At 58.2% G+C, this 22,255-nt stretch overlaps 2 protein-coding genes across 2 annotated transcripts in view; both read right to left on the minus strand.

Moving 5' to 3' along the window:
- LOC128079442 (leukocyte immunoglobulin-like receptor subfamily B member 1) overlaps window positions 1-22,255 on the minus strand; it is a 34,360-nt gene that overhangs the window by 236 nt on the left and 11,869 nt on the right. The window contains 14 exon segments of the mRNA XM_052680656.1: window positions 274-311; window positions 415-555; window positions 12,707-13,018; window positions 13,099-13,377; window positions 13,495-13,530; window positions 13,604-13,774; window positions 16,160-16,463; window positions 17,021-17,054; window positions 17,386-17,444; window positions 17,446-17,499; window positions 18,175-18,212; window positions 18,406-18,540; window positions 18,653-18,994; window positions 19,078-19,356. Of these exon segments, the coding sequence (XP_052536616.1) occupies window positions 274-311; window positions 415-555; window positions 12,707-13,018; window positions 13,099-13,377; window positions 13,495-13,530; window positions 13,604-13,774; window positions 16,160-16,463; window positions 17,021-17,054; window positions 17,386-17,444; window positions 17,446-17,499; window positions 18,175-18,212; window positions 18,406-18,540; window positions 18,653-18,994; window positions 19,078-19,356 (2,222 nt within the window).
- Window positions 6,374-7,763, minus strand: LOC128079438 (leukocyte immunoglobulin-like receptor subfamily A member 3). The gene is made up of 5 exons (XM_052680653.1): window positions 7,594-7,763; window positions 7,485-7,520; window positions 7,089-7,367; window positions 6,672-7,008; window positions 6,374-6,600 (listed from the first exon to the last, which is right to left on the minus strand). The coding sequence occupies exons 1-5, from the start codon at window positions 7,622-7,624 to the stop codon at window positions 6,432-6,434; spliced, it is 852 nt and encodes a 283-aa protein (XP_052536613.1). The 5' UTR covers window positions 7,625-7,763; the 3' UTR covers window positions 6,374-6,431.

Below are 22,255 nucleotides of genomic sequence, written 5' to 3' on the forward strand. Positions count from 1 at the left end.
GCGACGTTTGGGGTTCTTCCCACGCGGTGTGAAAGCGCCCCGTGGGGGCCGAGGGGGGATGGAAGTTTCGGAGGGGCCGGGGGGATCTGAGGGCTCCGATTTGGGCGCGGATTCGGAGTCGCTCACGGTCCGGGTTTGGGGGCTGTGCTCAACGTTAAGGCAAAGCACAGGAGGCTGTGGCTCCCCTGGGGTCCCCGTGGACAGGGCTGGGGGCTCTGAACGGCGTTCCAAGGGTCAGCATGGGGTTTGGGGTCCCTTGACCCAGGCGCTTACCTGGAACTCGGCGTCCTCAGGCTTTTCTGCAGGGGCTCCTGCGTCGAAACAAGGAGGGGAGTGGGGTGAGATGTGGGGGGGGGGCTGAGGAGCCTTTGGGGGGATCAACTGAGAAACGAAGGCGTCCAAACCCTGCCCCACCTGGGCTCTCATCTCTCCGCATCCGACGCCGGCGGGCAGCGAGGAGGAAGAAGGCGCCAAGGACGAGGATGAAGACGAAGGCAGCAGAGCAGCCCCCAACCACCGGCACCACCGGGATCCCATGGGAACGGTCTGCAGCACCTGTGGGGTGCGGGCGTTCGGGTCATCGCCCCCCCAGCCACCTCCTCTACGGGGACAGGGGGTGACGCGGCCACTCATGGGCGGCAGCAGGGGCGCAAAAATGGGGTTGAGACCCACCTGGGGGTGCAGGTGTGGGTGCCACCTCCAGAGTCACGTTGTTCCCAATGGGTGAGGACAGGAAGCGCTGAGCCCAGGGGCGGCAGGAGCAGCTATAGGTGCCGCTGTCAGCCGGGGTCACCCCAAGGATGGTGAAGGTGGCCGTGCCCAGCACACGGAGCTCCTGGCGCCGGATGGGGGCTGAGCACCCATCCTTGTGCAGGAGGAAGTCGGCCCCACAGCCCTGGTTCCAGCACTGGATGCTGACGTTGGTCCCTGACCCCACACGTTTTGCAGGGCTCAGGGAAATGCTGGGTGGGGGGAAGCTGCGATCTGCACGAGGGAGGGGACAGCAGTGGGACGCGGTCCTGTTGGCAGCACCCAGTGCCACCTGCTGTCCCCTGTGCCCTCACCTGTCAGCACCAGCTCCACGGGGTCGCTCAGCTCCGATGTCAATGCTGACCAGGACACCCGGTACTGACACCGATATGAACCTGCGTGCTCCCGCTTTGTGCTTTCAAAGGAGAACTCTGCAGTGTCCTGCTCCTCGTCCTTGTACTTGCGATATGTCCAATGTTCTCCTTTGTACAGCCAGACCCAGGCAGCCGACTGGATCAGGTGGCACCTGAGGGTGACAGCGTCCCCCAGGGACACCCCGTGGCTGGGGTGCAGCGACAGGGAGGGTGGGGGCACTGGGACAGGGGACAGCAGTCAGCCTTGTCCCTGCACGCCCTCCCGGGCCCCTCTGATGGCCCCCTCCCCACGCTGCCCTCCCTCTCTCCCCATTCTCCCCCTGCCCCCATACTCACGTTGCTGTGCTCCGCTCGCTGCCGCCAGCCACCAACCTGCGAAGGACACGGTCCTGGTGTCACACAGGGCCACCAACCCCCGTGGCACCACGTCCCCATCGTCACTCACCCAGGATGAGGGCCAGCGCCATGGGTGCCATGATTCAGGAGCAGCTTGGGGACGGCGAGGCTGCAGTGGGGAACAGGGAGTGGTGAGAGAAAGCAGCTCTCAGTTCCCCTATTGGGACAGGATGCTGTGATGTCACCTCCTGATGTGGCAGCAGGAGCCCATGGGGGTGGTGGCCCTGTGGGGTCCCTCTGTGGTGGCACAAGTGGAGAGGTGCTCCCTGCACACTGGGCCTCCTGAGGCGCCCCACGCTCTGCCGACCCTGGGGTGTCACAGGATGTCCCCAAAGGGCCGCGGCTGTGTGCCCTGGCACGCTGTCCCCCAAAAGAACGCCAGGCTCTCTGCACAGTGCCCCAGAAGGGCAGCCTGTGCTTCCCTGGGCTCTGCAGGGCAACGGAGGCAGGCAGTGACTCGGAGGAACAGCACAAGAGCGTTTATTGAGCTTTCCATCAGCAACCAATCCACGGCCCTGCAACAAAAACAAAATTGGGGACGTCCCAGGAAGAATCATGGAGCGAGGCGGAGAAAGGATGCTTGGACACTGGTGCCACCGCCTGATCTGCTCCTCGCAGGGAAAGGTGGGTTGTGGCTGCTGCAGAAGAAGAGTGAAGTCTGTTTGGAAGGGCAATGAGGAAGAGAGAGGAAAGGAAAGAGGAGACGGAGGGAGAAGGAGGGCAGGGAGATGAGAGAGAGAAACGGAGGGAGAAAAGCAACCGCGGTGCGTTGCGAGGAGCCGCAGGGCTGGAGCAGCAGGGGGATGAGAGCGCTGGTCGGACGGAGGAAGCGTGCAGCCGGCAAAAAGGAGGCAGCAGAAAACGCAGCTCCTGCGGGCATCCCTTCCTGCCTGCTGGTCGGCAGCCGCAGCATCGCCAGGCTGTGAAGCAGCGAGTTCGAAAGGCAAATGGGATCCTGGGCTCCATCAGGAGAGGGGTGGTCAGCAGGGAGAGGGAGGTGATCGTCCCTCTCTACTCGGCTCTTGTGAGGCCCCATCTGGAGTCCTGTGTCCAGGTGTGGAGCCCTCAGTACAAGAAAGATATTGAGATCTTGGAAAGGGTCCAGAGGAGGGCGACTGAGATGAGCAGGGGGCTGGAGCACCTCCCCTATGAGGACAGGCTGAGGGAGTTGGGCTTTGTTCAGCCTGGAGAAGAGAAGCTGCGGGGTGACCTCATTGCAGCCTATCAATACCTGAAGGGAACCTACAGCCAGGAGGGGAGTAAACTCTTCAGAAGGGCTGACAACAGCAGGACGAGGGGAAATGGATCCAAGTTGAAGGAGGAAAGATTGAGGTTGGATGTTAGTGGGAAGTTCTTCACAAGGAGAGTGGTTGGGCCTGGAACGGGCTGCCCAGGGAGGTTGTGGATGCCCCGTCCTTGGCCGTGTTCAAGGCCAGGTTGGACGGGGTCCTGGGCAACCTGATGTGAATGTGGATGTTTGGTGGCCCTGCTGGGCAGGGGGTTGGAACTGCGTGATCCTTGAGGTCCCTTCCAACCCGGGTGATTCTGTGATTCTGTGATTCTGTTCCCAGCGCCGCGTTGGTCAGCAACGTGTCTGTGCCAGAAGCGCTCGTGCGGTGCAGCAGCGCCACCGGTGGGCGCACCAAGGCTGCGCGGTGATCTCACGGCGCCTGGGGCCCTGCAGCCTCGGCTGCGATGGCAGGAGCCTGGTCTGGCGCGTGTTGGAGAGGCAGCAAGCGCAGCCAACGGGTCAGAAAAGGAGTTTTGTTGGCCGGCTGTCGTTGCGTGGAGCGGAGAGCGGCCGTGCGAGGAGCTGCGGCGGTGAGGTGCCTGCGGTGGCAGCGACGGCCCTGCTGAGCACGAGGAGCACAGCGCATCCGTGGCCGCCGTCACACGAGAGCACGAAGCTGTAGGCAGAAGCTGCCAGAACAGCAGGGCAGCCGTCAGAGATGAGAAGCGGCGCCAGCGGGGCGAAGGCAGCAGCAATGAGGGCTGTGATGGCGCGGAGCGAAGGAGCTGAGGCTGCTGTGCCGCTGGGTGCCGTTGTGTTGGATCGCGCTCTGCTCACGGCTGCTGGGATCTCCGCCCTTCGGGCCCCACGTTGGGCAAACGTGCAGGTATAAAAAATTACATGTGAAGGATATAAAGATACTGCTTTTTTTTGATTTTGTTTTCTTTTTTTACATTTCAGGACTCAAATGCTGCTTTGGAATATAGCAGAGGTGTACGACAGCTGCAAGATTCAAGTGAGAGCAGGAAGAGCTTGAGGAAATAATACTGGTCAGAAGAGAATGGGCATTTACTTGTCACTAAAAATACGAGGTACAGCTGAGTAGGAAAGTCTATCAAGAGCTTAGGAAAAGAAATCACAAAGTTGTAAAGCTGACTAATCACTAATTTTCCTATTTGCTATGTAACAACAATGACATTAAAAGAAGCTGCAATTCAACATTTAAAAATGCAGCTTACATTTAAAGACTTTTCAAAAGTGAAATGCAGTGACAGCCTTACACTCCAAATTCAGTATCTGCTAGGCTCAGACTGAAGTACGGAATGTTCTAGATGAAATAAAAATGCGGTGTTACTTTTTATTTTTTATTGAGAATGGATAGACGAAGGAGTGCGGTGCTGCCACCCGGCAGCTGCTCAGCACCGCGCTGCCCTTCCATCACCGCCCCCCCTCTGTGTGGTCTGGGGAGGAAAGGAGACCAACAGGAGGCCCAACTCGTGGGTTGGCATCAAAGTTATTCGCTGGAGAAGAAAAGGAAGAGAGCAATAACAGCAAAGGTCATCGGATTTCTGTGTTTACAAAGGACTGGTGCTCAGCACCACTGCTCAGTGCCTTCTGATCGACGCTGAAACCTGGGAAGCACTTGGGGATTTCCACGGGTGTTGAGGTATTTGGGGAAAATAAGGAAGTATTTTGGGGTGAGAAGTGGGCATTTGTGTGTTTGGTGTCGTTGTATGGGGGAGGGCGGTGAGGATCTGGGGATGACATTTGGGGGTCTGGTGGCTAAGATCAGTTAGCAGTAAGGGTGGGCTTTGGAGTCGAGGTTCCCTTTGTTTTGGGGATCGCAGCGTGTTTCTGGGGTGTTTCCTTACAGTTTGAGGGTGCCCCTGAGTTCTGAGGAGTGTTCAGGGCTGGGGGATCTGGGGACTCCATCTGTGGGTGTCTCGCTCCAATCTATAGGAGGGAGAGGAGGTTCTTTTGTTATCTCTATACCTGGCGTGAGATTAAGAAGCAACGGTTCCAATGTTGGTCCAACCAGTTTATTACAAATCTTAATCAGGGAAATGGGGAGGGAAATCAGGGAAAGGGGAGGACGGACACTATTATGAATTAGGATAATGGGGGAAGGGAAGGAGGGCGGCAGGAAAGATAGAAAAGAAGAGGCAAGGAGTCTTTATAGGAAGCAAGAGGGACGCAGTCAGCACCATGGATCCAGCGTGGTTCATAGTTCAGTCTTTGATCTTCAGTAGCGGTGGGTCGTCAGGCAGAGTTGTCCTGTTGCCAACGACGACGACAAAACACAACGGTGATGACGGCCCCTTTTCAATGGTTTCAAGGTGGTGAAGTCAGCTACCTTTGGAGTGACAGCGCAAATCCAAAGCGGTCGAGTCAGCTCTCCTTTGAGTGGCAGCTTCTGGCTCTGGGATCTCAGCAGAAACTCCTTTGTTCCCATCTTCCGGGCCTTGCCAGCAGATAAGAGGGAGCAGGGGTGCCCATCTGCATCCTGTTTCTCACAGAACACCATGGTATCGTTCCCCAGTTTTCCCACACCTGGCTGGAGCTGTTTTGTCACAGGCCAGATCTTCCACCATTAAACACTGCTGAGCATTCTCACCCGCTCTTCTACAGAGCAAGCAGCTCTGGGGGAAGGGGCTTTCAAATGTTCCCAAAGCGATATCCATTGTCACACGGTTAGCACCTATTAGTTGCCTCCTCAACAAATCATTCAGAGTCTTATCCCAAGAAATACCTCAGGAAGCAAGCTTTGAGCCAAAAAAACAGAGAAGGATTCTCACAGTGGGATACTGGGGGTCCCCATGCATGGCTTTTGGGGTTTCCACTGCAGCTTGGGGGCGCCCACGGGATGTGGGGGCTGTGCAGGAGGTTAAGGATTCCCTGGGGTTTTTGTGCAGGCTGAGGCCCATCTGGGCCCAATGCACTCCGTTTTTTGGGTGCACGTAGGAAGTGGGGGTGTGCAGAGCTGGGAGGGCGGCAGGAAATCCGAGGAGATTTGAATTGGAATTCTCATCGCGTAGGTTTTGCTTTTCCCATGGGCTGGATGTGGGGTCGCACGTCAAGCTGAGGTGAGCCGTAAGAGGCTGAGAGTCCCGTGATGTCCCTGGTTTGGAGTTCGCGGTGGGGTTTGCAGGGGATGCAAGGGGCAGGAAGAGCTCAAGGACTCGCTGACTCAGACATGGCCCTGGAACTGCATGGCTTCAGCCTTCGTGGATGAGGGGGCACCTGCATCAAAATGTGGAGGGGAGTAGGGTGGGGATTGTGGACGGAACCAAAGAGCACGAGGGGGATCAGCCGTGCATGGAAGCGGAGGCAGGGGGAAGTTCACAGAGTCACAGAATGGCCGGGGATGGAAGGGACCTCGAGGATCACGAATCTCCAACCCCCAGCCACACAAAGGGCCACCGACCTCCCCAGTTAATACCAGACCAGGCTGCCCAGGGCCCCATCCAATCTGGCCTTGAACTCCTCTGGGGTCGGGGCACCCACAAAGTTAAGGGGATTTAAACACCTGAGCAACGTGGAGGACAAGGAAAGGCGCAGCTGGAGGGATGTAAATGGCGCTGATGGTGTGGGAGGGAGATTGGAGGGTTTGTGCACCATCAAGGAGGAAGCAGAACGTACTTGGGGGGATCTAAAGCTGCTCTATGGGGTGTCAAAGGGATTCAGCTGCCTTCCCCACCAGGGCTGTCATCTCTTCGTATCCAGAGGCTGCGGGCATCGAGGACAAAGTAGAGGCCCAGGCCGAAGACGAGGGCAGCAGCGCAGCCCCTCACCACCGCCACCACCAGGGACCTCCTCGCGTCACCTGAGGGGTCCAGCAGTGTGCATGTCCTCATCCCCGGCCGTCACCCCCACGGGGATGGGATGCAGAGGCCCTGCCAGCAATGAGTGACAGCAGGGACACCGAAATGGGGGGCTCAGACCCACCTGGGGGTGCAGGTGTGGGTGCCACCTCCAGAGTCACGTTGTTCCCAATGGGTGAGGACACAGAGGTGTGGTTCCTGGAGCGGTAGGAGCACCTATAGGTGCCGCTGTCAGCCGGGGTCACCGCAAGCAGAGTAAACTCTGCTGCATCTCCACCATTGGAGTCCTGGCGCTGGATGGGGGCTGAGCACCCATCCTTGTACAGGAGGAAGTCGGCCCCACAGCCCTGGTTCCAGCACTGGATGCTGACGTTGGTCCCTGACCCCACACGTTTTGCAGGGCTCAGGGAAATGCTGGGTGGGGGGAAGCTGCGATCTGCACGAGGGAGGGGACAGCAGTGGGACGCGGTCCTGTTGGCAGCACCCAGTGCCACCTGCTGTCCCCTGTGCCCTCACCTGTCAGCACCAGCTCCACGGGGTCGCTCAGCTCTGATGTCAATGCTGACCAGGACACCCGGTACTGACACCGATATGAACCTGCGTGCTCCCGCTTTGTGCTTTCAAAGGAGAACTCTGCAGTGTCCTCCTCCTCGTCCTTGTACTTGCGATATGTCCAATGTTCTCCTTTGTACAGCCAGACCCAGGCAGCCGACTGGGTCAGGTGGCACCTGAGGGTGACAGCGTCCCCCAGGGACACCCCGTGGCTGGGGTGCAGCGACAGGGAGGGTGGGGGCACTGGGACAGGGGACAGCAGTCAGCCTTGTCCCTGCACGCCCTCCTGGGCCCCTCTGATGGCCCCCTCCCCACGCTGCCCTCCCTCTCTGCCCATTCTCCCCCTGCCCCCATACTCACGTTGCTGTGCTCCGCTCGCTGCCGCCAGCCACCAACCTGCAAGGGACACGGTCCTGGCATCACACAGGGCCACCAACCCCCGTGGCACCACGTCCCCATCGTCACTCACCCAGGATGAGGGCCAGCGCCATGGGTGCCATGATTCAGGAGCAGCTTGGGGATGGAGAGACTGCAGTGGGGTCAGGGAGCGGCGTTGAGCTGCTTTCAGTTCCCCTTTTGGGACAGGATGCTGTGATGTCACCTCCTGATGTGGCAGCAGGAGCCCATGGGGGTGGTGGCCCTGTGGGGTCCCTCTGTGGTGGCACAAGTGGAGAGGTGCTCCCTGCACACTGGGCCTCCTGAGGCGCCCCACGCTCTGCCGACCCTGGGGTGTCACAGGATGTCCCCAAAGGGCCGCGGCTGTGTGCCCTGGCACGCTGTCCCCCAAAAGAACGCCAGGCTCTCTGCACAGTGCCCCAGAAGGGCAGCCTGTGCTTCCCTGGGCTCTGCAGGGCAACGGAGGCAGGCAGTGACTCGGAGGAACAGCACAAGAGCGTTTATTGAGCTTTCCATCAGCAACCAATCCACGGCCCTGCAACAAAAACAAAATTGGGGACGTCCCAGGAAGAATCACGGAGCGAGGCGGAGAAAGGATGCTTGGACACTGGTGCCACCGCCTGATCTGCTCCTCGCAGGGAAAGGTGGGTTGTGGCTGCTGCAGAAGAAGAGTGAAGTCTGTTTGGAAGGGCAATGAGGAAGAGAGAGGAAAGGAAAGAGGAGACGGAGGGAGAAGGAGGGCAGGGAGATGAGAGAGAGAGACGGAGGGAGAAAAGCAACCGCGGTGCGTTGCGAGGAGCCGCAGGGCTGGAGCAGCAGGGGGATGAGAGCGCTGGTCGGACGGAGGAAGCGTGCAGCCGGCAAAAAGGAGGCAGCAGAAAACGCGGCTCCTGCGGGCATCCCTTCCTGCCTGCTGGTCGGCAGCCGCAGCATCGCCAGGCTGTGAAGCAGCGAGTTTGAAAGGCAAATGGGATCCTGGGCTCCATCAGGAGAGGGGTGGTCAGCAGGGACAGGGAGGTGATCGTCCCTCTCTACTCGGCTCTTGTGAGGCCCCATCTGGAGTCCTGTGTCCAGGTGTGGAGCCCTCAGTACAAGAAAGACATAGAGATCTTGGAAAGGGTCCAGAGGAGGGCGACTGAGATGAGCAGGGGGCTGGAGCACCTCCCCTATGAGGACAGGCTGAGGGAGTTGGGCTTTGTTCAGCCTGGAGAAGAGAAGCTGCGGGGTGACCTCATTGCAGCCTATCAATACCTGAAGGGAACCTACAGCCAGGAGGGGAGTAAACTCTTCAGAAGGGCTGACAACAGCAGGACGAGGGGAAATGGATCCAAGTTGAAGGAGGAAAGATTGAGGTTGGATGTTAGGGGGAAGTTCTTCACAAGGAGAGCAGTCAGGCCCTGGAACGGGCTGCCCAGGGAGGCTGTGATGCCCCGTCCTTGGCCGTGTTCAAGGCCAGGTTGGACGGGGTCCTGGGCAACCTGATCTGAATGTGTGTTTGGTGGCCCTGCTGGGCAGGGGGGTTGGAACTACATGATCCTTGAGCTCCCTTCCAAGCCGGGTGATTCTGTGATTCTGTGATTCTGTTCCCAGCGCCGCGTTGGTCAGCAACGCGTCTGTGCCAGAAGCGCTCGTGCGGTGCAGCAGCGCCACCGGTGGGCGCACCAAGGCTGCGCGGTGATCTCACGGCGCCTGGGGCCCTGCAGCCTCGGCTGCGATGGCAGGAGCCTGGTCTGGCGCGTGTTGGAGAGGCAGCAAGCGCAGCCAACGGGTCAGAAAAGGAGTTTTGTTGGCCGGCTGTCGTTGCGTGGAGCGGAGAGCGGCCGTGCGAGGAGCTGCGGCGGTGAGGTGCCTGCGGTGGCAGCGACGGCCCTGCTGAGCACGAGGAGCACAGCGCATCCGTGGCCGCCGTCACACGAGAGCACGAAGCTGCAGGCAGAAGCTGCCAGAACAGCGGGGCAGCCGTCAGAGATGAGAAGCGGCGCCAGCGGGGCGAAGGCAGCAGCAATGAGGGCTGTGATGGCGCGGAGCGAAGGAGCTGAGGCTGCTGTGCCGCTGGGTGCCGTTGTGTTGGATCGCGCTCTGCTCACGGCTGCTGGGATCTCCGCCCTTCGGGCCCCACGTTGGGCAAACGTGCAGGTATAAAAAATTACATGTGAAGGATATAAAGATACTGCTTTTTTTTGATTTTTTTTTCTTTTTTTACATTTCAGGACTCAAATGCTGCTTTGGAATATAGCAGAGGTGTACGACAGCTGCAAGATTCAAGTGAGAGCAGGAAGAGCTTGAGGAAATAATACTGGTCAGAAGAGAATGGGCATTTACTTGTCACTAAAAATACAAGGTACAGCTGAGTAGGAAAGTCTATCAAGAGCTTAGGAAAAAAAATCACAAAGTTGTAAAGCTGACTAATCACTAATTTTCCTATTTGCTATGTAACAACAGTGACATTAAAACAAGCTGCAATTCAACATTTAAAAATGCAGCTTACATTTAAAGACTTTTCAAAAGTGAAATGCAGTGACAGCCTTACACTCCAAATTCAGTATCTGCTAGGCTCAGACTGAAGTACGGAATGTTCTAGATGAAATAAAAATGCGGTGTTACTTTTCATTTTTTATTGAGAATGGATAGACGAAGGAGTGCAGTGCTGCCACCCGGCAGCTGCTCAGCACCGCGCTGCCCTTCCATCACCGCCCCCCCTCTGTGTGGTCTGGGGAGGAAAGGAGACCAACAGGAGGCCCAACTCGTGGGTTGGCATCAAAGTTATTCGCAGGAGAAGAAAAGGAAGAGAGCAATAACAGCAAAGGTCATCGGATTTCTGTGTTTACAAAGGACTGGTGCTCAGCACCACTGCTCAGTGCCTTCTGATCGACGCTGAAACCTGGGAAGCACTTGGGGATTTCCACGGGTGTTGAGGTATTTGGGGAAAATAAGGAAGTATTTTGGGGTGAGAAGTGGGCATTTGTGTGTTTGGTGTCGTTGTATGGGGGAGGGCGGTGAGGATCTGGGGATGACATTTGGGGGTCTGGTGGCTAAGATCAGTTAGCAGTAAGGGTGGGCTTTGGAGTCCAGGTTCCCTTTGTTTTGGGGATCGCAGCGTGTTTCTGGGGTGTTTCCTTACAGTTTGAGGGTGCCCCTGAGTTCTGAGGAGTGTTCAGGGCTGGGGGATCTGGGGACTCCATCTGTGGGTGTCTCGCTCCAATCTATAGGAGGGAGAGGAGGTTCTTTTATTATCTCTGTACCTGGCGTGAGATTAAGAAGCAACGGTTCCAATGTTGGTCCAACCAGTTTATTACAAATCTTAATCAGGGAAATGGGGAGGGAAATCAGGGAAAGGGGAGGACGGACACTATTATGAATTAGGATAATGGGGGAAGGGAAGGAGGGCGATAGGAAAGATAGAAAAGAAGAGGCAAGGAGTCTTTATAGGAAGCAAGAGGGACGCAGTCAGCACCATGGATCCAGCGTGGTTCATAGTTCAGTCTTTGATCTTCAGTAGCGGTGGGTCGTCAGGCAGAGTTGTCCTGTTGCCAATGACGACGACGAAACACAATGGTGATGACGGCCCCTTTTCAATGGTTTCAAGGTGGTGAAGTCAGCTACCTTTGGAGTGACAGCGCAAATCCAAAGCGGTCGAGTCAGCTCTCCTTTGAGTGGCAGCTTCTGGCTCTGGGATCTCAGCAGAAACTCCTTTGTTCCCATCTTCCGGGCCTTGCCAGCAGATAAGAGGGAGCAGGGGTGCCCATCTGCATCCTGTTTCTCACAGAACACCATGGTATCGTTCCCCTGTTTTCCCACACCTGGCTGGAGCTGTTTTGTCACAGGCCAGATCTTCCACCATTAAACACTGCTGAGCATTCTCACCCGCTCTTCTACAGAGCAAGCAGCTCTGGGGGAAGGGGCTTTCAAATGTTCCCAAAGCGATATCCATTGTCACACGGTTAGCACCTATTAGTTGCCTCCTCAACAAATCATTCAGAGTCTTATCCCAAGAAATACCTCAGGAAGCAAGCTTTGAGCCAAAAAAACAGAGAAGGATTCTCACAGTGGGATACTGGGGGTCCCCATGCATGGCTTTTGGGGTTTCCACTGCAGCTTGGGGGCGCCCACGGGATGTGGGGGCTGTGCAGGAGGTTAAGGATTCCCTGGGGTTTTTGTGCAGGCTGAGGCCCATCTGGGCCCAATGCACTCCGTTTTTTGGGTGCACGTAGGAAGTGGGGGTGTGCAGAGCTGGGAGGGCGGCAGGAAATCCGAGGAGATTTGAGTTGGAATTCTCATCGCGTAGGTTTTGCTTTTCCCATGGGCTGGATGTGGGGTCGCACGTCAAGCTGAGGTGAGCCGTAAGAGGCTGAGAGTGCCGTGATGTCCCTGGTTTGGAGTTTGCTGTGGGGTTTGCAGGGGATGCAAGGGGCAGGAAGAGCTCAAGGACTCGCTGACTCAGACATGGCCCTGGAACTGCATGGCTTCAGCCTTCCTGGATGAGGGGGCACCTGCATCAAAATGTGGAGGGGAGTAGGGTGGGGATTGGGGACAGAACCAAAGAGCACGAGGGGGATCAGCCGTGCATGGAAGCGGAGGCAGGGGGAAGTTCACAGAGTCACAGAATGGCCGGGGATGGAAGGGACCTCGAGGATCATGAATCTCCAATCCCAAGCCACACGAAGGGCCACCGACCTCCCCAGTTAATACCAGACCAGGCTGCCCAGGGCCCCATCCAATCTGGCCTTGAACTCCTCTGGGGTCGGGGTTTTAAGGGGATTTAAACACCTGAGCAACGTGGAGGACAAGGAAAGGCGCAGCTGGAGGGATGTAAATGGCGCTGATGGTGTGGGAGGGAGATTGGAGGGTTTATGCACCATCAAGGAGGAAGCAGAACGTACTTGGGGGGATCTAAAGCTGCTCTGTGGGGTGTCAAAGGGATTCAGCTGCCTTCCCCACCAGGGCTGTCATCTCTTCGTATCCAGAGGCTGCGGGCATCGAGGACGAAGTAGAGCCCCAGGCCAAAGACGAGGGCAGCAGCGCAGCCCCTCACCACCGCCACCACCAGGGACCTCCTCGCGTCACCTGCGGGGTCCAGCAGTGTGCATGTCCTCATCCCCGGCCGTCACCCCCACGGGGATGGGATGCAGAGGCCCTGCCAGCAATGAGTGACAGCAGGGACACCGAAACGGGGGGCTCAGACCCACCTGGGGGTGCAGGTGTGGGTGCCACCTCCAGAGTCACGTTGTTCCCAAGGGCTGAAGACACAAAGGTGTGGTTCCTGGAGCGGTAGGAGCACCTATAGGTGCCGCTGTCAGCCGGGGTCACCGCAAGCAGAGTAAACTCTGCTGCATCTCCACCATTGGAGTCCTGGCGCTGGATGGGGGCTGAGCACCCATCCTTGTGCAGGAGGAAGTCGGCCCCATAGCCCTGGTTCCAGCACTGGATGCTGACGTTGGTCCCTGACCCCACACGTTTTGCAGGGCTCAGGGAAATGCTGGGTGGGGGGAAGCTGCGATCTGCACGAGGGAGGGGACAGCAGTGGGACGCGGTCCTGTTGGCAGCACCCAGTGCCACCTGCTGTCCCCTGTGCCCTCACCTGTCAGCACCAGCTCCACGGGGTCGCTCAGCTCTGATGTCAATGCTGACCAGGACACCCGGTACTGACACCGATATGAACCTGCGTGCTCCCGCTTTGTGCTTTCAAAGGAGAACTCTGCAGTGTCCTGCTCCTCGTCCTTGTACTTGAGATATGTCCAATGTTCTCCTTTGTACAGCCAGACCCAGGCAGCCGACTGGGGCAGGTGGCAGCGCAGGGTGACAGCGTCCCCCAGGGACACCCCGTGGCTGGGGTGCAGCGACAGGGAGGGTGGGGGCACTGGGACAGGGGACAGCAGTCAGCCTTGTCCCTGCACGCCCTCCTGGGCCCCTCTGATGGCCCCCTCCCCACGCTGCCCTCCCTCTCTGCCCATTCTCCCCCTGCCCCCATACTCACATTGCTGTGCTCCGCTCGCTGCCACCAGCCACCAACCTGCAAGGGACACGGTCCTGGCGTCACACAGGGCCACCAACCCCCGTGGCACCACGTCCCCATCGTCACTCACCCAGGATGAGGGCCAGCGCCATGGGTGCCATGATTCAGGAGCAGCTTGGGGACGGCAAGACTGCAGTGGGGACAGAGAGCAGCATTGATCTCCTTCCAGTTCCCCTTTTGGGACAGGATGCTGTGATGTCACCTCCTGATGTGGCAGCAGGAGCCCATAGAGGAAGTGGCCCTGTGGGGTCCCCAGCAGCGCGGCAGGCATGGAGCTGTGCAAACAGCCCCCGCTGGATTCTCCTTTGCAGTTTGTCGTGGCTTGGGTGTCACACACTGTCCCCAAAGGTCTGCCAGCACGTGGCCCCTGCACGTTGTCCCCCACGGGGCGCCAAACACAGGACGTGGCTCCCATGCTTTGTCCCACATGCGACGTCGCACAAAGGTCCCCAACACATCCAGCCTGCTGTCACCCCTCATTTTAGGCCCCGCACTGTGTCCCCACCGTGCTTCCCTCTGCCATCCCCGCTGGGGAAATCGCAGGGACATTTGGGGACACAGTGACACCACCCGGGCCTTTGTCATGTGCTGAGGACACACAGATGTGCATCAATTTGTACGTGGATCCGTGTGCACACGTGACGTCACGCAGACAAGCATGTAGCCCACGTGGGCACAGCTGCACACGCGTGGTCGGATACGTGGCTGCCTGGTGGCCTTGGGGTGGCTGGGGACACATCTGAGGTCCCACAGGACTGGCGGCCGGGTTTTGGGGTGGATTGCAGGGAGTTTTGCTTTCCAGAGGAGTGGTGGGTTTGTTTTGGGGGCAGGGCTGGGAAGGGTGCAGGGATCCCTGAGGAATGAGGAGTTTGTGTGGGGAGATGGAGGAGAAGTCGGGTCCCGCAGGGCTGGTTGTGGGGCGATGCTCAGAGCTGTGAGCAGCATTAAGAGGTGGCTGTGTGTGGGGATTGGAGAACAGGGCTCAAAAAGCGCTGAGGAAATGACTTGGGGTCAGGGTTAGGGTTAGGGTTAGGGTTAGGGTTAGGGTTAGGGTTAGGGTTAGGGTTAGGGTTAGGGTTAGGGTTAGGGTTAGGGTTAGGGTTTGGGTTAGGGTTAGGGTAAGGGTTAAAGGTTAGGGATAGGGTTAGGGTTAGGGTTAGGGTTAGGGTTATTGTTAGGTTTAGGGTTAGGGCTAGGGTTAGGGTTAGGGTTAGGGTTAGGGTTAGGGTTAGGGTTAGGGTAAGGGTTAAGGTTAGGGCTAGGGTTAGGGTTAGGGTTAGGGTTAGGGTTAGGGTTAGGGTTAGGGTTAGGGTAGGGTTAGGGTTAGGGTTAGGGTTCGGTAAGGGTTAGGGTTAGGGTTAGGGTTAGGGTTAGGGCTAGGGTTAGGGTTAGGGTTAGGGTTAGGGTTAGGGTTAGTGTTAGGGTTAGGTTTAGAGTTTAGGGTTAGGGTTAGGGTAAGGGTTAGGGTTAGGGTTAAGGGTTAGGGTTAGGGTTAGGATTAGGGTAAGGGTTAGGGTTAGGGTTAGGGTTAGGGTAAGGGTTAGGGTTAGGATTAGGGTTAGGGTTAGTGTTGGGGTTAGGTTTAGAGTTTAGGGTTAGGGTTAGGGTTAGGGTTAGGGTTAAGGGTTAGGGTTAGGGTTAGGATTAGGATAAGGGTTAGGGTTAGGGTTAGGGTTAGGGTTAGGTTTAGAGTTTAGGGTTAGGGTTAGGGTTAGGGTTAGGGTTAGGGTAAGGGTTAGGGTTAGGGTAAGGGCTAGGGTTAGGGTTAGGGCTAGGGTTAGGGTTAGGGTTAGGGTTAGGGTTAGGGTTAGGGTTAGGGTTAGGGCTAGGGTTAGGGTTAGGGTTAGGGTTAGGGTTAGGGTTAGGGTTAGTTTTAGAGTTTAGGGTTAGGGTTTGGTCCTCGATTCAGGTTAAGTTTAGGGTTAGGCTGAGGAAATCATCTGTGATTCTGTGATCCGTTTTGGGGGCTGATGCGAGATCTGTTTTCTTTTGTCTCCACACGAGCACAGGAGCTGTGAACTTTTGGATGCACTCGCAGAGTCACAGCCGGGCGTTCGGCTCAGAACTGAGGCCGTGTGTCTCTGCCAGACTCCATCAGCCCTCGCTGTGCAGAGAGAAGCGGCCGTTGGCTCCACGTCCGCCTCATCCGCGGCTCGGCCCTTTGGGGCACGGACATCTGTGAGCCATTATTGCCAAGGACGGAGCACAGGAGGAGGGGAAATGTCATCAGAACTCCCTGGCGGACACCTGAGAGCTCGCTAAGAGCTGCAGCTGCTCCCACGGATCCGGACCGATTTGCTTCACAAAAACAAGGGCAAACGCCTCGCTGGTTTTATGTTCCTCTTCTCTATTTTGTTTTACTTTCAATAACCGACATGAAAGCAACAAAATAAGGTCAGTTGGTAAGAGCAGAACGGCACCATTTCATTCATGGGGGCTGTTCTGAGAGTCTCACCTGCTGATTTATTATCTTGGCATCAGGGCAGCAGCAGGGGTGGAACCTTCGCACCAGTGCCCCGTCCCACTTTGCTGCCAGGTGCCAGGAGGCAGCAGAGGGGACACAGTGGCACAGTGGCATCTGACACGGATGTGGGGCCAGAACTGAATTCCCCCATGCAGAATTAACGGCACCATTGATGTTCATTGAAGCTTGAGACCCACCAGAGGATGCGAGCGCTGTGAGGCGGCCGTGTTTCAGCAGCGGTGATGGTGACACGTGTGTGAGAGCAGAACTGCACACGTGGGGGGAGCGCGCAGCCGTTGTTACACCACCACTGCAGTGATAGGGGGCCTCTCGTGGTGAATCGGGACCAATCCAGGGGTCCCCCAGGGCAGGGGGTGGAGTTTGGTGCGGAGTTTGAGAGCTGTGGGGGTCCTTCAAGAGCGTTGGTGGGGTTTGGGGGTAGAAAGGGGTGGTTTGGAGGTCGGACCTGCAGCAGGGGTGGAAAGGAATCCAGGTGATAAGGATGGACGGCGACGGCAGCGATGACTGCTCAGGGATTTGTGGGGACGATGTGGTGCACAGCGGTGGGGATTTGGGGGGCGTTAAATCTGGGGGGATCTGTGGGGCTGGGGGAGCAGAGGGCATCTGTGGGACCCAAGAGGGGAGTTTGGTGTCTGTTTCCATTCTTGCACTCCAAAAATGAGGCAACCCACGTGGGGGGCATCAGTGGGGTCTCCCAGTGCCCACCTCGGCATAGAGAACAGGGGGTTGGGGGGCTGTGCTGGTGGGGCTTGGAGGTAGACTGGGGGGGTTTTGGAGGTCTGCAGGGGTGTAAAGCAATTTAGGTGATAAGGATGGACGGCGACGGCAGCGATGACCGTTCAGGGATTTGTGGGGACGATTTGGTGCACAGAGGTGGGGATTTGGGGGGCGTTAAATGTGGGGAGATTTGTGGGACTGGGGGAGCAGAGGGCATCTGTGGGACCCAAGCGGGGAGTTTGGTGTCTGTTTCCATTCTTGCACTCCAAAAATGAGGCAACCCACGTGGGGGGCATCAGTGGGGTCTCCCAGAGCCCACCTCGGCATAGAGAACAGGGGGCTGGGGGGCTGTGCTGGTGGGGCTTGGAGGTAGACTGGGGGGGTTTTGGAGGTCTGCAGGGGTGTAAAGCAATTTAGGTGATAAGGATGGACGGCGACGGCAGCGATGACCGCTCAGGGATTTGTGGGGACGATTTGGTGCACAGCAGTGGGGATTTGGGGGGCGTTAAATGTGGGGGGATCTGTGGGGCTGGGGGAGCAGAGGGCCTCCATGGGACCCAAGCGGGGAGTTTGGTGTCTGTTTCCATTCTTGCACTCCAAAAATGAGGCAACCCACGTGGGGGGCATCAGTGGGGTCTCCCAGTGCCCACCTCGGCATAGAGAACAGGGGGTTGGGGGGCCGTGCTGGCGCCAGGGCGGCAGAAGCTGGGGGTCACAGCTTGCAGCTCAGCGTAGGTCAGCCCCTCGTTGTCACCGGGTGGCACCTGGAGACACAGGGGAACAGCGGGGTGCTACCATGGGGTTCCCCATAGTGTTTGTGGGGGGACCAGTGATCCCAGTACGCAGAGTAAGAGCCAAGAGAGCGCGCTCGTGGTTCTGGGCTGGCTGAGATTCGGGGTCTGCGTGGGTCAGACTCTGATGCTGCAAGTGTTGTTAGGGGTTCAAACTGCTTGGCTCAGGGGTGCCCATGGGGCCTGGGGGATGGTGAAGGGTGGAGGGCTTAGATTTGGGATTGCTGTAGGTACGGCACAGGTGTTTAAAGGTTGCCCATGGGGTATTTAGTGAACATTTAGGGTTTGGAGATCCGACGGGTGGCTGTGATGGTCAGTGCCCGTGGGTCAGGCACCCAGGGTCCGGATGAGGGGTGTTTTGGGTTCGTGTTCTGCGACGTTCACAGAGCTTATAGGGTTTGGATGCACCCAGGGGACACGGAGGCTGAGATGAAGGATGTGGGGACGCACCGCGGCGTGGATTTGGGTTCCCCACGGGTTGGGTTTGGGGAGAGTAAAGAAAGTTAGGGTAAGCCATGCAGAGCTGGAGGCCCTCTGGGTTCCCCATGGGCAGGGTTTGGGGTTCCTCCTATGGTTCAGATTGGTGGGGGGGGGGGGGTGGGGGGCAGGGGTTAGAGGGCAGTTTCGTCAGCACACAGAGACTTTTACCTGGAGCTCATTGGCCTTGGAACTCTTGAGGGGTTCACCTGCATCAAAAAGTGGGAAGGGGGGAGAGCCGAGGTTACGGAGGAGCTCAGAGGGACACCGGGGGGGGGGGGGGGCATGGAGGGGGATTTACGCAGGATGGGCAGGGAAGCAGGGACTCCAGGGGGGTGCAATGGGCAGCAGTGGGTGCTTGTGGCATCTCGGGGGGGATGAAGCTGTTCATTCCTTCCTCACCAGAGCTGGCCGTGCTCTGTGTCCGCCGTCTGCAGGCAGGCAGGAGGAAGAAGATGATGAGGCTGAAGGCCAGGGCAGTGGCGCAGCCCCCTGCCACTGCCACAACCAGGCTCCCACGGGATTCCGCAGTGTCACCTGTGCATTTCGGGTGTTTGGGTGATGGCGTCCCCTGGCTGGGGACGGGACGAGGTGACACCGCCACCCATGGGTGACACGAGGGACAAACGCACGTCGGACTCAGACCTACCTGGACGTGTAGGTGGGGATGTCACCTCAAGCGTCACGCCGTCCCCGAGGGGTGAGGACACAAAGGGGTGACCCCAGGGGCGGTAGGAGCAGCTGTAGGTGCTGGTGTCAGCTGGGGACACCCCAAAGAGGGCGAAGGTGGCCACTGCTCCCCCACTGGGGTCCTGGTGCTGGATGGGGGCTGAGCGCCCACCCTTGTGCAGGAGGAAGGAGGATCCGTAATCCCAGTTCCAGCACCGGATGGTGACGTTGGACCCCCTCTCCACGCAGATGCTGATGTTGATTGCTGCCATCACGCGTCCCTCGGAGCTCAGAGAAATGCTGGGTGGGGGGAAGCTGCGATCTGCGTGCAGGGAGGGGAGGGAGAGGTGGGACACAGCCCTGTGGGTACAACCCAAAGCTCTCTGTTATCCCCACTGCCCTCACCTGTCAGCACCAGCTCCACGGGGTCGCTCTTTTCCGATGTCCCCAGTGGCTCAGACACGTGGTACTGGCACCGGTACGTCCCTGCGTGCTCCCAGCTTGTGATAACGAAGGAGAACTCGACCGCATCCTGCTCCTTGTCCTGGTACTTGTTCTGTGTCCTACCTCCATCGTGGTACAGCCAGACCCAGGCTTGCACTGGGGGCAGGTGGCAGCGCAGGGTGACAGCGTCCCCCACTTCTATCCCCTGGCTGGGGTGCAGCGACAGGGAGGGTGGGGGCACTGGGACAGGGGACAGCAGTCAGCCTTGTCCCTGCACGCCCTCCTGGGCCCCTCTGATGGCCCCCTCCCCACGCTGCCCTCCCTCTCTCCCCATTCTCCCCCTGCCCCCATACTCACGTTGCTGTGCTCCTCTCGCTGCCTCCAGCCACCAACCTGCAAGGGACACGATCCTGGTGTCACACAGGGCCACCAACCCCCGTGGCACCACGTCCCCATCGTCACTCACCCAGGATGAGGGCCAGCGCCATGGGTGCCATGATTCAGGAGCAGCTTGGGGACGGCGAGACTGCAGTGGGGGAACAGGGAGTGGTGAGAGAAAGCAGCTCTCAGTTCCCCTTTTGGGACAGGATGCTGTGATGTCACCTCCTCAAGTGCTAAATTCAGTCCCCAGGGAGTGGCAGCGTTTTGAAGCTGATGGGGTGGCTCACAAGCAGCGGCACAGAAGGCGTCCTTGCTGTGCCCCACACAAACAGTCGACCCTGGGATGTCACACAGCGCCCCCAAAGTTCCGCCACCGCTTGGCCTTGCTTGGTGTCGCCCTCGGGATGCCAAACACAGGACGTGTGGCCCCAGTGGGGTTTATCCCATGGGATGTCACCTGTGCTCTCCAACACATCCAGCCAGCTGTCACCACATCTTTGGGCGCCACATTCTGTCCCCACTGTGCGGAGTTTTGCGTGGGCAAAGCTCAGTGAGGGGTGAAGCTGCACGATGCTGTGCGGGGCAACAGAGAGGGGTACGAAATGGATGAGCAACAAAGGCAGGAGCAGCCAGAGCATCGGTTCAGGTCTGGATGAGAACGGACGCCTTCCAAACAAGGGGCAGAGACGAAGCAGAGGCAATTGGTGCCTTCTCTGCTGCTTTCTCCAACGGCAACCGTGGGCTCTGGGACCTCAGGTGCCCTGGGATGAAGGACCGTGACTCGGTGCAGAGCTGGGGCCTCCCATGGGAACCCACGAAGGTGAAACTGGCACTGAAGGTCCAAATGCAACCAGAAAGTGGAATGAGAATCTCTCATTCCTGTCATTGTCGTGGAGGTGTTGATGCTCTGGCTGTTACATCTCTGCTTAGCTGAGCGACGCGACGAGAAGAAATGGAAATAAGCCATAAATAAATGGAAATAAGCAGTGCCTGGACAGCTTGAGGAGAGGAAAGGGGAAGAGAAGGAGGTGGGGTGCAGGGAAGAGAAAGACGGGAAGAGGAAAGGATCAGGGATGGCAGTGTGGGTTCAGCCAATGGGGGGTGGCACTGTCCTGCACTGTCACTCCCCCAGGATGAGGGCCAGCGCCGTGGGTGCCGTGATTCAGGAGCAGCTTGGGGGTGGCAAGACTGCAGTGGGGCCAGGGAATGGCTGGAGAACCTCTGTCTGTTCCCCCTGGGGACAGGATTCCATCGTGTCACCTTCCCACGTGACAATTGTGGTCCCCAAGTTGTGGCCCCGTGTGGCCTGGGATGGGACGGCACGCTTGGAATGGCGCGCGCCGCCCTTGCTGGGGTGCCCCACGTTGGCTGTCACCCTTCTGGTGTCACACGCTGTCCCCAAAGGGCAACACAGGGGATTGTAGCATCTCCAGATCTAGGGGTTGTGTGTGCTTGGTTGAGGGGGACTCCAAATCTGTGAGGTGAGCAATGGGGCAGGGTTTGGGGGGGGTGGGGGGTCACCGAATCTACTGAGCTGTCTGTGGGGCAGGGCCCTACTTTGGATCTCCTTTGGAAATACATTCACCCCACTTTTGAGATCCTCCCTCCTTCCTCTCCTCGTAGCAGCTCAGGAGAAGCCAAATTTCCATCCGTGACACCGCAGCCCCACGGGAAACCTGCAGGGAGGCTGCCCCACTCTTCCCCACCCCACACATCAAACCGGCGCCCCTCAAAACTGCGCTCCCCCAAAATCCCCCCCCACAGATGTCCCCATAATCTCGAGTTCTGTCCCCCATCCCAGGCTCCTTCCATGAAGGTTCCCTCAGGAGCTGCTCCTCCATGTTCCTCCCTGTCCTCCCAAATAAAGACATTGCAGAAGGGAAGAGATAAGAGATCGCACACGGCTGCACCCCATTCCTGCCCCAGATCTCACTGGGAAGCGCTTGGATGCGGTGTCGCTTTCCAAATAAACATCTGAGGCAGAAACTGGGCTGAGATGGGTTTGCCTGGGGACGAAGCCACGGGGAACCAAGCAGGGTTTTGGATGGGGTTCGGGGCCCTTGAGCTTTTCCGCAAACCTTATTCTGGTTTTGGTGGCGCTCAGTGAGCGAAGCCAGCTGAAATGATAGAAATATTGCTCGCCTCTCCTGCCCGTGTCGAGTGAGGCCCTGGGATCGCTGGGCGGCCAACCCCAACCCAACACGAAGCCCAGGTATCACCCTGGGGGGAAAAGGACCAGATTTCTGCTCAGAGAAGCTGTGGTTTCTATGCTGTGGATGTGGTCACAAGCTGGGCACTCACCCTGCACGCCGAGTGCGGTTACCAGCAGCAGCAGCGGCCCCAGAGCCGCTGGCTTTCAGGAAGACCCGGTGCCAGCGTGGGTGCAGGGCAGGAGCTGGAAGAGTCCCACATTTGTTTAAAAACAGACCTTTCGTCCTGCAACGTTGATTCAGGCTGCTCTTTTCCCCCAGTTCTGGAGGTCCTTGGATCCGAACCGGTCGCTCCAGTGAGATGGAGCTGGTAGAAGGAGGCGATGGCAGCAGGCACACGTGGGCCGGGCTCCTGCTGGAGGTTGGATGGGCACGGGGAGAAGGGCATCCCCTCCACGTGTTCTTGTGGAGGTGGTGGAGGCTCTGCGTGTCCTCAAGAGCTTCACAGACCCCAGACCTTGTGAAATGATCCCAGCGTAGAGCCAGGTGACGGTTGGCAGCACGTGGGTCAGTGCAGACCTCACCCCACCAGGGCCCAGGGTGCGTTG

Source organism: Tympanuchus pallidicinctus, unplaced genomic scaffold (genome assembly GCF_026119805.1).
Source record: "Tympanuchus pallidicinctus isolate F22 unplaced genomic scaffold, pur_lepc_1.0 scaffold183, whole genome shotgun sequence".
Lineage (NCBI taxonomy): Eukaryota > Metazoa > Chordata > Aves > Galliformes > Phasianidae > Tympanuchus > Tympanuchus pallidicinctus.

Coding starts and splice junctions, on each gene's coding strand:
- LOC128079438 (XM_052680653.1), bottom strand. CDS start 7,624: ATGGCACCCATGGCGCTGGCCCTCATCCTGG. Junction 7,521..7,593: donor GGCGCTGGCCCTCATCCTGG/GTGAGTGACGAT, acceptor TGTCCCTTGCAG/GTTGGTGGCTGGCGGCAGCG. Junction 7,368..7,484: donor AGCGAGCGGAGCACAGCAAC/GTGAGTATGGGG, acceptor CCCCTGTCCCAG/TGCCCCCACCCTCCCTGTCG.